Source organism: Cystoisospora suis (assembly GCF_002600585.1).
Source record: "Cystoisospora suis strain Wien I chromosome Unknown contig_7706, whole genome shotgun sequence".
NCBI classification, from domain to species: Eukaryota; Apicomplexa; class Conoidasida; order Eucoccidiorida; family Sarcocystidae; genus Cystoisospora; species Cystoisospora suis.
This window is the reverse complement of record NW_027160491.1, coordinates 1-11606: the sequence shown is the minus strand read 5'-3', so window position 1 is coordinate 11606 and position 11606 is coordinate 1. Positions and strand designations below refer to the sequence as shown.

General features: G+C 53.8%; 2 protein-coding genes across 2 annotated transcripts; one reads left to right on the top strand and one right to left on the bottom strand.

The window, feature by feature from the left end:
* Nucleotides 1–443: 443 nt before the first annotated feature.
* On the bottom strand, nt 444–2111 carry CSUI_010532 (uncharacterized protein). The gene has a single exon (XM_068070635.1). It carries the CDS (start codon nt 1997–1999, stop codon nt 1802–1804), a length of 198 nt encoding a protein of 65 aa, XP_067917390.1. The 5' UTR covers nt 2000–2111; the 3' UTR covers nt 444–1801.
* A 299-nt stretch (nt 2112–2410) lies between these two features.
* Nucleotides 2411–7432, top strand: CSUI_010531 (uncharacterized protein). Its single transcript, XM_068070634.1, has 4 exons — nt 2411–4511; nt 4862–4957; nt 5169–5467; nt 5872–7432. Exons 1-4 carry the CDS (start codon nt 4031–4033, stop codon nt 6067–6069), a joined length of 1074 nt encoding a protein of 357 aa, XP_067917389.1. The 5' UTR covers nt 2411–4030; the 3' UTR covers nt 6070–7432.
* The last annotated feature ends 4174 nt before the right edge of the window (nt 7433–11606 follow it).

The window sequence follows — 11606 nt, the reverse complement described above, 5'->3', positions numbered from 1 at the left end:
CCTGGACACATCTTTACTTCAGTTAGTTCTTGCAGAACATCCCACTCCGAGTTCTGGGAAATAAATCTACGCGTTAAAATACCGAAGAATTCGTCAAGGGTCTTCGGGCGCTCTTCGGGTGGGCCTGTCTCTTCCACACACCGATAGAAGTTCTTCGCCTCACCTTCGAGGAAAAGGGACGCCTGTTGAGTGCGGTCCTCTTCAGTCAACTTGCTCAACTGGTCGAGGTAACGGCGGCAATCGAAGCAAAAAGTTTGAAAGGTGGCAAGGTCCGGACTGCCTTCATAACATGTAGCTTGTAGTCGTCGCAGTCGTTGTTTCAGCAGCAGCGCGAGCGCCTGCTGCTCGTACTGCTCTCTAATTGCGCTGGCATCGCCCGCGCAGCCGGGCACCGGCTCTCTGCCGTGCACGGACGTTATCGACTCTAGCACCAACACTCGTGCAGCGCACGCAAATTAGAAGTGGGAAAAGGCAAAGTCCTCCGGTTCGTGAACCATGCGGTGCTACCACGTGTAACGGTCAGTCTTTCGAAAAACACTTTTTCTGTTCTCTCCCCCACACGCGGGGGTTCGCACTCCGTACTCACAACCAACACACTAGCGGGCCTCGTGCCCGCAAACACGTTCGGTGGCATCAGGGCTACTAGAGCCCAACACAGGCTGCGCGCCCATCGCGCGGAGACGTGTTGCCGGCGTTACAGGCCCGGGCTCGCACAACACAGCACTCCGGACCACACTCACGGGCGAGCCGACCAAGAGCGCCCAGCAGCCGGCACCGGCGGCCCGTAGCGCAACACGACACATCACACCGGCACCTGCGCGGAGGCGTGTGGCGAGCATTACAGGCTCCACACTCGTATAGGCACGAAAAGGCATGTAACTGGAGATACAAAAATACCAGCCTGTCTATCTGATTCAGACTTCCTGCTTACTTTCGTTCGGGCACAGGGAAAGGGAAAAGCTCTCCATCCCGTGATTCGAGCGATCGGAGTATCTGCTGTCGATGTCACCCAAGTGACAGTCGCTTCTGCATACAGGCACTTTCTTCTCTCAGGAAGTCGGCTGGCCTCACCCGGGAGCTGTGTGGCCTAGAAACATCTGGCAGCACCGCTTCGGACCTTTCAATGATGACCAGAAGGGTGATGCCTGGGATGTAATAGCCTGGACTAGCAGGAAGCGGCAAGCAACCAAATACCACGCATTTCTTCCAAGGAAGGCACGGGCGCCGGTGGTTGCCGTACAGGTATATGATGGGCTCCGCGGGACCGGGTTGTCAAAGACGGCATCAGGGCCCGAGTTGCCACAGACAGATAAAGGATCTCACAAAAAGAAAGAATACCCCGCACGCTCCGGCGTACGCGTCGTGTACATCAGGAAAGGGGGGATGCAACGGAACCAACCTTCCGTATGTTGTGCCACACCGTCAGTACGCCTCAGCCGGCCGTGACGAAAGAAACTTGCCTGAGAGCGTCTCCGCATACTTATGCTTCCCCTGGTGGCTGCCCGCCAGAATGGACTCTTCCGCGAAAGCGACTCCCTATACCAAGGAGTGAGCTCTCTTGCAGAGGACCATTGTACTATGTTTGTAGAGCGGGTGTCATTCCGTCTCCACGGTGTCGGTGAGTAATTCGGTGACTGAGAGCTTCGGAGACTCAGCCCTGGCGAAAACCGGTGATTAGTTCTTCGATAGCTTTTCAGTCAGTGAGAGGAGTACCGACGGGGTGGCCCCTCTCCGCAAGCTTCGTGCTCGTCAACTCCCGGGTAAGCAACCGTCAGCGCCACCAAAAGCGGGGCAACAACCCTCATCTCCCGGAATGAAAATCAGTTTTCGCCGTGTACCGTGCTGACGGGCGGTCACTTCTTCCGTCGAAAAAACTACAGCAGTTGGGTACAACAGTCTTGGATGCGCTCCTGTACCCTGTTGGCGGTGTGCACTTGGCTGCGAGGCGACGAACTGACCAGCCCACCTCCCACACCACTGGCACTCCGGTAGCAGCCATTTGTCTCAGCTCATACGTGTCTACACTTCGAGTGTATATTACCCGCTGCCTACTTCCGGACGCGGTCGGTGTCGTCCTCCAAAAAGCGAATCGACGCGACTGGACTTACCTCCGACTCCAATTCCCAACGAAGCTGAAGTTATCTTTGACCGGCTGAAACGTGTCCAGTGCGTCCTGCAGGAACGTTTGTATCAGTATCACAAATGCGGACGAGCTTCGCTAACCGCCCAGAACGAACCCGATGGTGGTTCTCTAGAGGGTCTGTGGGCGCGTGCAGCTGCTGAGCGACGGTGGCGTGTTGTATTATATCTCCGGCTAATACAAGAGTTCCTCACAGCGGAGAGCTTCTCTTCTGTCATTCGGATGATGGCCGATACCAGTGGGTGTGCTGTCCAGCAATGTCATTCGTCCGTTTTTTGGAAGAAAGCTCCAGTTTCCGATTCTCGTGCTGTATGGACACTATCAACAAAGATATACTGACATTCCGACTTTGAGTGCAAGAAACATTGCCCAAGTACGCTCTTTCCTCACTGGCCATTGTCGCTCTCTTTGCCTGTCGAAAATAACCCCCAGTCCAGCAATCGTAAGTACTGCCTCAGGGCTCGAGCTTGCTTGTCCTTTCTCCCTTCGCGTAAAAATCCAAGGAAAAAACCGTCACTCACCTTGCTCGTCCTCAAAGAAAAGCAGTGAGAATAACAGGAGCATGTGCACGGGGGCTCCTTCAGTGGCGCCGTCTTTTTCTCAGCGTTTCCTCGTCGCTTTTGCGGAAGGCGAACACTCGATCGTCTGGTTATCTTGCAGCGCTTTACCGTCGTACTTCGTTTCCATTGCCAAGCTTCGGTGCAGGTAGCCACCTGCTCTGGACAGTACGGCAAAAACTTTTTTTTGGCGGGGGTTGTGCGGTGTATATTTTAGTTCGCGTCCGCAGATTCACACGTGTTCAACTCAAATCAGCTCCTGCTTTGTGACCTCTCCACTCGACCTTGCTGGACCGTTCTTTTGCATTTTCAGTTTGTCGCGACCCCGCCATCGGCAGCTCCCTTGGCTTTTGAACAGGAATCACCCAGGCTTTCTTGACTAGGCAACCCCTCAGTGTGACGCAATTTTCGTCGCGCATCAAACCCGGGACTTGCGCCTCCGGGGCCTTTTTTAGTGAATCTCTTCATCGTGGGACTCGACATCTAGTCCATTCTTCTTGCGGATTGCCCTACCGGTATCACTCTTGTTTTCGTCTTCTCAGTTGGTGCGCCTCCAGGTGACGTTGCTCGCGCAGGCAATACTGTTTGTCAGCATCCCTAGAGTAGCAGGCGAAGTTGAAGGCCTGAGGAACTTGAGATTCTCTTTGTGTTGTCGGGCTTCCGCTGTCACGCGAAAGTGGCGGCTCCTCGTACCGGGCGCTTTCTAGTATCGTTGGAGGATTGGATGGCTGCGTTTCTGCTTTGCAGCTGCGGGAATCGTATACGTGTCGTCTACCCGGCAAACTTCTGTCGAAGTTGTGTAGCCCGTCTGTAACGCTCTAAGTCTAGTCCCTGCTGGTCAGTGAAGCACATATGTTCGTGGCTCTACTGTGTTCAGGAGTAGGAGCCGGTGTATTAAGTCGTCTCCATCTCGTTTTACTGCCCTCATCCCCTCTTTCTACGTGGAATCGGTAGGTGTTTCTTTCCAAGTGAAGCGTGCAGTGTTTGGACCTTGGGTCGGGAGGAGACCCTTTGTACGCGTCGTGCCGACGGTGTCAGGTCGTTTCTCGAACTGCCTCTGGCACACCCCGCGTTCCAGGACATGTCTTTTTCTGTCGCTGTCACCATTTTGAGAAAACTAAGGGGCTCGCGCTTTTTAGTCGCACGCACCTTTCCGGGAAGGACAGGAGAGCTGAGTGAATCAGGTCGGGTGTTGCTCTGGGGTGGAGTGTTTGCCAACGTGTTCGGAGAAAGTGCACAACTTTTCGCCTGTCATCTCTAGTGTGTACAGACGTAGGGGGATACTTCTGGGCTTTGAGGCCTCGGGTGGTTTTTTTTCCTTCTTTGAGTCGTGATGGCGGGTGCAGTCGCAAAGAACTTTTTCTCTGTTTTGACAGAGGAGGAGGAGGTGATGAAGAAGCTGGACCGCCAGGAGAGGCGGAGACAGAGAAAGAAAGAACGAGAAGATGCTCGCGCAGCGGAGCGGTTGCGACAGCAACAACAGCAACAACAGGCTGCGTATACTCCTTCTTTCACTTCCAGGGGCGGTAGCGGCAGGTGGGCGGACTTCAGTGAGAGCGATGACGATGATTACGACTGCATGCAGACGGGGACCACGAGCAGGTCAGGGGCGGCCAGGGGTGGGAAAACTCGTGATAATGAAGACGCTTTTTACACAAGCGAGGAGGAGAGTGAGACTGAGGAAAGTGAAGAGGAGGAGGACCAAGAAGGAGGTGGTGGCAGCTCGTCGTCGGACACCGAGAACGATCAGGATGGAAGGACGCAGCACAGCAGACCACAACCTCCAACTACGCCTACACCAAGAACTACGAAAGGTACTCTTCGAGTGTTTGCTGGCAACCAGCGGTCTTGCTATTTCGCGTGTAGCAAAGGGAGATGGTGCTGGACGGCAGCGGACGATACCTGATATTCTGTTGTTCTGCACTACTACTTTCTCCCGGTTTTTGTTGACCGGCGAGGGCTTAGTGTCCTTACCTTCACTTTCCTGGAGCGCGTTCAGCCATACGAGCAGGGGGCTCATGCAGGGTGTCTTTCACTGGCACAGTTTGAATGAGGCACGAGGTGTTCTTTTTTGGCAACAGAGGAGTGTCTTTTTTTTTCGTATCATTGCACCGTCTTTTTCCCAGTATTGTGGCATAGATGCTGTCTTCATGTCGTCCAACAGGAAAGGACCCTGACGCAGCTTTGAAAGGCCTCTCAAGGAAGGAACGGAAAATGCGTGAGATGGCAGAACTCGATGCCATCTTCAGCGAGATGCACAGTAAGTCAAACCGTCGATGTGAAACAATCTCTTCTAACTGGGCGCGTTCTTTTCTCTTCTGCGTTTTTGCGACACCGAGCGCTTGTTGCTCTTGTTGAAGCACACCCGTTGTGTTCCTACGTTGTACACTTTTTATAGCGGTGCAGGCATATATGCAGGTTGCTCTTGTACGTGTAGTAGTTTTATGTGTTTTGTGGGTGTGTGTTACCAGTATCTCCTGAAACTGCTACACCTGGGGGGACAAAGGGAACATCGCCAACTCCTGGCAACAAGGTGGGCGACCAGTCGGCCCGCCGTTCCGCGGACGGGAGTCCTGAAGCGGAGACGAACGGAGCTGAGGGTGAAGAGGAGGCCGTAGAAAGTCAACACGCGACAGAGGCAGCAAAGAAGAAAAAGAAGAAGAAGAAAACTGGTGTGGCTTCTCCCCAAGGGGCTGTCAGTGCAACGGGTGACGGAGCCGTCCAGTCCAGTGCGAGAGACGAGAATAAAGAGGGTGAAGGAGGAGTTCAGGTAAGATAGAGCGAAAGTCATCGTTTAGCCATGTACTTTTTTTCGGTACGCAGCGAAGGACGTTGTCACACCCGTGAGCTGAGGCAACGCTCGGGTATGATAAGGACTGTCGAAGTATGCTGGGTGTATAAGTAAGCAGCTTTCTCGTCATGTTCAGTTGTTTTCCAGCCATACGCGCTATTAGTTTATGTGTTCGTGCACCACGGTGGTGCGCAAGTGAGCTCTGGTAGCCTTTCTGTCTGCGTATCGTGGAAGAGGCAGCTACTTTTTCAGACATTGAGTTCGACTCAGAAGCTTAGCTTGTCCTGGCGCTACCTTGTCCACTCTGCATGCGCCTCGTCTTTAGTTCACACGTTCGATCGAAGACACACTGTCGTTCATTCCTGGGTTCTCTTGTTCTACAGAAAAACGATGAGACCCCGAAACGCCCTCTTGGGGCACCTCAAAAGTTAGGCGCGGCTGGGCGCAAGAAGCCCACAGGGGGCCCAGCACGGGCGTCGGTTGCTGAAGAGGCCCGCAAGCTGGCGGCGATCGAGGAGGAGAAGAAGAAAGCAGCGAAGAAGGAGAAAAGAGCCAAGCTTTATTTTCCAAAGAATCCGTAAACGGTTCCGGGGCTCTCTTCTTTTGCGGCGCCCAGGAGGGGTTTCTGAGTGTGTGTGTCCGTATGAGGAAGAGACAGATAGGGGGGATATACACTGGAAACGTTCCGGGCGTGGAAAAGAAGGGTAACAGCTTTCGCTGAAATCGGAGCTTCGCAAGTGTTACGGAAACTCTTCTCATGGTGACAAGTGTTACGTACGACCGCCAAGAAATGTCAATCTGTCTGACTCGAATAGTGATTGACAGGGGAGCAAGGGTGTCTCCCGAGCTGTAATCCCGAACAAAGCAAGCCTTTCACCGAACAGTTGTGCATCCAGATGACAGGATAGAAACGTGGCGAGAGAAATAACGAGCAGGAGTGCAGTGTAGGAGGACACTGCTATACTACTATTTCCTCTCTTCTCCCAGGGTATAGGGAATGGTAGAGAATCACAACCGGATGATATTCATCCGCGATGTCAAGAACAGGAGGAATTAAGGGGAGGGGACGTTACCGGTAGGGGCTGGAGTCTCGCGGTTGAAGAGTGAAAACAGGACCGGTGTATATCTCTGGGGGGGGTAGCGGGTGTTTTGGAATTGCGACACGCGCGCACCTGTGCTTAGTAGTTGAGGGCAGAGATGTTTGCTTCAACTGATTGGAAGCCTTGGCAAAGGGGCTGAATCCGACGCGACTGCGTTGAGACCTCTCCGTGGACCCCCGATTTCCGTGTAGTATACCGGGTGAAGGGGCGCGGTGTTTCCCTCATATTTGTGGACGGACCGGTTTTGCAGCACATTTGTACAGGAAATGGAAGACCGTGGGTATGGCACGAGAAGAGGGAAAGAGATAGCTTATGTAGATGTCGTACACAACAGGTAAACGGAACGCTTGTGTCCGGGGATATACAGTCATTCGTAGGGTCAACTATCGATCTCCACACGAATAATCTACAGTTTCGACATACCTTGCCGAAGCGTGAAGCTAATGCTTTTTTTTGGCGTCGAATGTGGTCTGTCTTCGTCTTTTGAACAGAGTCGCCTTGTGGCACAAGACAGGTCCGCAAGGGGGAATCGGAGGGCGGTGTTGCTTTTGCGTACTCCGTGCCCTCCTGCGGCTTTTTTCGTCTGTTCTGTGATGCTTGTCAGTCTCTTTCTGTTTCTTGACGTGGGCTCTGGTGTGAATATGATGGAATCTGTCAGCCCGAAAGATGTTCCGTCTCCCCAGATGGTACATAACATAGTGCTTTCGGGACAAGTGTCGCGGCGCAAAGGGATGCCAGTCTGACGACCCTTGTCTCATGGAAGACGCGCCCCTGCACGTGCCTATTCGTGTGTCTGCAACCTTCGGAATCTTGTATGCTGCGCTAGTGTGTACCGTAGTGGCTTACATTTATATTGTGCCTGGTGGGGACTTCTTCGCACGTGAGACCGACGCAGACGCGAGACAAAGGAATCTCACTACAGCGCAGTCTGGCTCGCCTTCGTCCGTGATACGGTGTTCAGTTGCGGCAAGTCAACCCGAGGTTGCTGCTGAATTCTCGACCGTTTCCTAAGAACCGGGGGACAAGCAAAACTTCCTCGAAATCGGAGCTTTCTCGAGCACTAACCACCCGTTCGGGCACGTGAGGCAGCCCCGACCCGTGTGACTCTCTTGGCATTCGGTTGGGCTAGCTAAGGTGTGAGTGACCCGATGACTGCCTGTCGTCGTCAGCTTGAGAGGCATCACAAATGCTCAAGCAACAGAGACAAAAGATGCTGGTGCTTTCCCGTACCCCTTGGAGTTCTGCGTGGCGTAGTTCTGATGCTGGGTTTTGTGGCGGAAGCACTGTTCGTTTTTTTGTCTCGCGCATAGCACCGATAGCTGGCGCCGAGCGCTCGGGCTGCACAGCGTCGGATTTGTCCCTCGGCAGTCGTTTACGTTGTAGGGTAGGAAGTGATGCGTACAGGATACAGAGTCCACTGGGGAACTGCGTGAAAGTCGCGGCCACAAAGTAGCGGGGTGCCGGACGCGGAGCGACGAAGCCGGTTCTAGGACTTTTCCTTGGCGGCCTTAGCCTCAGTCTTCACTCTGCTGTGTTCAGTACACCTTGGTCTAGCTGCTCCAACAGTTCTGGTAGTCGTCCGCTTCCCAGTTTTCTTCTAAGGTTCCTTTATACGACTTATGAAACAAACAGAACAACGGGAACGTCTGGTGTCGACGCCTCCGATGACTTCTGGTACACTGGCCCGAAGTCTCCAGCAAAGCGCAAGACGCACATATGAGCGCCAGTTTTCTTGCCGAGGATTCGTACTGACTGTTCCCTGTCGCTGTCGTCTAGACAGATGTCGAGTGCCCAGCCCGCTGCTAGCTGTCAAAAGACCCTGAGTAGGGTTTTTGTACGGTGGAACCTAGTTCAGTTTTTTCTTGTTCGGGTTGGACAGGATTCCAATACGGGAATCGTAAGGCAGCTCCCTCGCAGCCGCCATCGAAAAAGCATGCAAGGCTCACTGGCCCGCTGTAGATTACAAGAGACAATGAATTACGCTTTTCCCTAGTCGGCTCCCAAGCGGGCGAACGGGGAGTTTTGAGGCAACGCGAAAGGAAGAAACTGTCCGGAGAGGTCCGCCATGCCTGACTCAAGGGTGCAGAACCGTCGGCAAAGCGTCTTCGCCGCGTCCCCAGCTTTATGTTACTGAGTAGCGGCTCTTGGCTTCGCCCAAGGCACCACGAGTTACAGTCAGCCTGACGCATGCAGCTTTTTTCTTTTTTCTCCGCGAAACGTAAGGGGTATCTCCATCTCCGTTTTCCCCGGAGTGTCAGTACGGGCACGGATCTCCGTGATCCGTAACACTGTCACTGTGTCACTACCTGAATATCGAAAGCTAAAAGCTCTTAGAGGTATCCCAATTGGTGCTGACTTGTAAAACAATGTTGTGGCGGACAGATAGGCCAGGTCCCTTTGTAGGTTATTTTGCCACAGCTGCGCTGTTCCAGTCTTCGCGCCGTGATGGTAAGCTGTGGCGGGAGCGTGATGTATGACGGAAACACTCCGCCAGTGCAGACTTCCTCTGTAGCGGCCGAGGCGTCGGGCATCTTTCTCTTTCAAACAGTTTTTACTGATTTGGCAGACAGGCTGGTCGAGACGCTTTGGATCGCATTCTTCCGCAAGCAACAATTTCTCACGTGGTGTGCAGATGGAAAGAGTCCACGAAACGTTCGCGAGCCGTGTCCTCCGAGAGCAGGTTGTTCAGTCAGTAACCACTAACAGCATATGCAGGCCGGGGATTTGAGCTATCAGGAGAGCAAGGGTCTGAGAGCGCAGGGCGCCAGACTGAGCTTCCGTATGACTTCGCGACAAAGCAGCTTTGTTTCCGGTTTGTCTGCAAGTCTGGACACATGGCGGGTCCCGTTGGCAAGCCAGTTAAAGCCGACGCGAAGGCAGCCCCGAGAGCGCCGTCTGCAGCGAAAGCCTCCGCCGACACTAGGAGTGTCACCGGGACCAAGTCTGGAAGGCCAGGAAAAAGCAAAGATGGGACGAAAAATCGCCTGCTGGGCATTGCTTTAGAGCCTGAGGTGGCGTGCCCCATTCCCGTAACTCCGCCGGCGCCTCGCACTTGCACAGTTCTGATCGTGACCGACAGCGTAGAAAACTCACCTGGAAAGACACCAGCGTCATCCGCAGAGGGCGACAGCGTCGACCTCGTTTCGGAGTTGTCGGTTTCGCTTGATGCCATTCAAAACCCTGCTCTGCCAGAAGCAAACACTGGCGAGGAAGTACGCCTTCCACAATTTCCGCCTCACCCGAGTTCTGTGTCACTGCGCAATGGAGAGCCACTGTGCGCCGAACCTGCAATCTTTGCTGACAAAAGTATTGTGAAACAGTGGAACCGAAGGCTTCTTCGCTTTCGCGAGACGCAAGGACAAGGGCAGCAAGACAGCGCGTACCGCAGACAGTAGTAGCGACACGTGCATCCTGGCCACTGGAACGATGCAAGAGACCACAGACTCCACCATGTTCACCCGGCGCATAAAAGCTTTACTCTGCTCTTGGGAATCTGCCAGAATTTCAGCGTCACGTATACTCTTGTTCTGCGAGAGGGGTCCTGTCTGGCAAAATTTCTTTTATCTTCATGGTCTTAAAACAGTACTGCGTGGCTTGCTCTAACGGAGGCCTGTCGCGTGCACACGTCTTTACGAAGGGGCGGCTATACTAGATGGATGGGGGCAGTGGGTGTCTGCAAATTTTTTTGCTTTGCAGGAGGTGGAAGACGACCCTGTTGGATCGGCTCTCACTAAAAAAACCGATTGGGTAGCTGCTACTCCAGTAAGACAACCACCACTGTCAAGCCACACTTCAGAACAGGGCACCAGTACTTAAGAAACGGTGCCCCCCGGCAGACTGATCAAACCGTCGCTTCAGCTCTGAGGATTGGGACCGTTTGCGGTCCAGCGCTCTCATGGCTGATCTGATCGAGCCGGCTGGAACCCAGCCCGCCCAGGCTCCAAACCGTTTCTCGTTTGCTAGGTAGTAGTCCTTTACCGGTACTTGTTGCTGTGTTCCCACTCCTGTGTGTCGGTATACATCGTGATGTGAAAGGTTTTCACAGACTGAGTAAGTGAGCACCCCCGGTTTTTGCAGGTACTAGGAGAGGGTGTGCAGTACGTGCAACATTCGACCGCAGAAAACTATTCTTGCCACACGTTTCTGCTGCTCCGGACTGTACCTCTTGCGGTTTGCAGGTCTCATTTCCGGATATAGTATTGATTAACACCGATGATCTCTTTGAGTACGGCCGCGCTAAGAGTCTGCTGATCCAAGACCCGAAAGCGAAATCAGGGGCGGAGATGAAGGTAAACTTCCGTGATGGAATCACCTGTCTCGTGAGGCCGCGCGATCCCACGAAAGCTGGACTTTCGACGACAGGTTTGTATTGCTCGCGCTTTTTTTTTTGGCCGGTTGCCTCGCCGCCTCCTCTCCAAGCGTCCCGAGGCCAGACTCGGCGCAACGCGCAACCGGAACGCCGCTTCCTGTCTGCGGCTGCCGTCGTGGATGCAGCGGTGTACTATCATATGACGGGCCATCCGCTATGTAGCATAACTTGCCTTGTCGTGCTTAAGGTGGAGAACTCTACAGGGATCACGTTCTCAGTTCAATTCTTCATTAACCGCAACCAGCAAAGCCTAGCGCGTCGGGTGGCTGGCCCCTGTGAAGCACATAGGGCTGCTGGCTTCCGGGTTGACAGGAGCACATACTCTACCTTTTACTCCTGGAAAAACAAGGGAGCGCGTTGAGGGGGAAGTGCTTACTTTGCAGCGCCCCGATGGGGTAAAGTTAGAATTTCTTCGTGGCATAGCCTTGCTTGTCCGATATATGCCATCTCAGGCCGAGGACGTGGCGAGGTCGCTAACCCAAGCGCGAGCGGAATATCTGGCGTCTGTAGCTCGGAGACTCTCGAATGAGCTGAAGAGAGAGCTGATGGAGCGACGCGCCTCAACAGCTTCTCCACTGGGCTGTGGCGAGGAAGAACGTCCGAAGAGCCCCGTGCCGCCGGCGGTCGAGAGTGACGGACAGACTCTACG

What these genes read in the sequence shown, in the direction of transcription:
- CSUI_010531 (XM_068070634.1), top strand. Translation starts at nt 4,031, where the DNA reads ATGGCGGGTGCAGTCGCAAAGAACTTTTTCTCTGTTTTGACAGAGGAG. An exon ending in TACACCAAGAACTACGAAAG is followed by an intron (nt 4,512 to 4,861) that starts GTACTCTTCGAG and finishes GTCGTCCAACAG; the next exon opens with GAAAGGACCCTGACGCAGCT. An exon ending in AGGGTGAAGGAGGAGTTCAG is followed by an intron (nt 5,468 to 5,871) that starts GTAAGATAGAGC and finishes CTTGTTCTACAG; the next exon opens with AAAAACGATGAGACCCCGAA.
- CSUI_010532 (XM_068070635.1), bottom strand. Translation starts at nt 1,999, where the DNA reads ATGGCTGCTACCGGAGTGCCAGTGGTGTGGGAGGTGGGCTGGTCAGTT.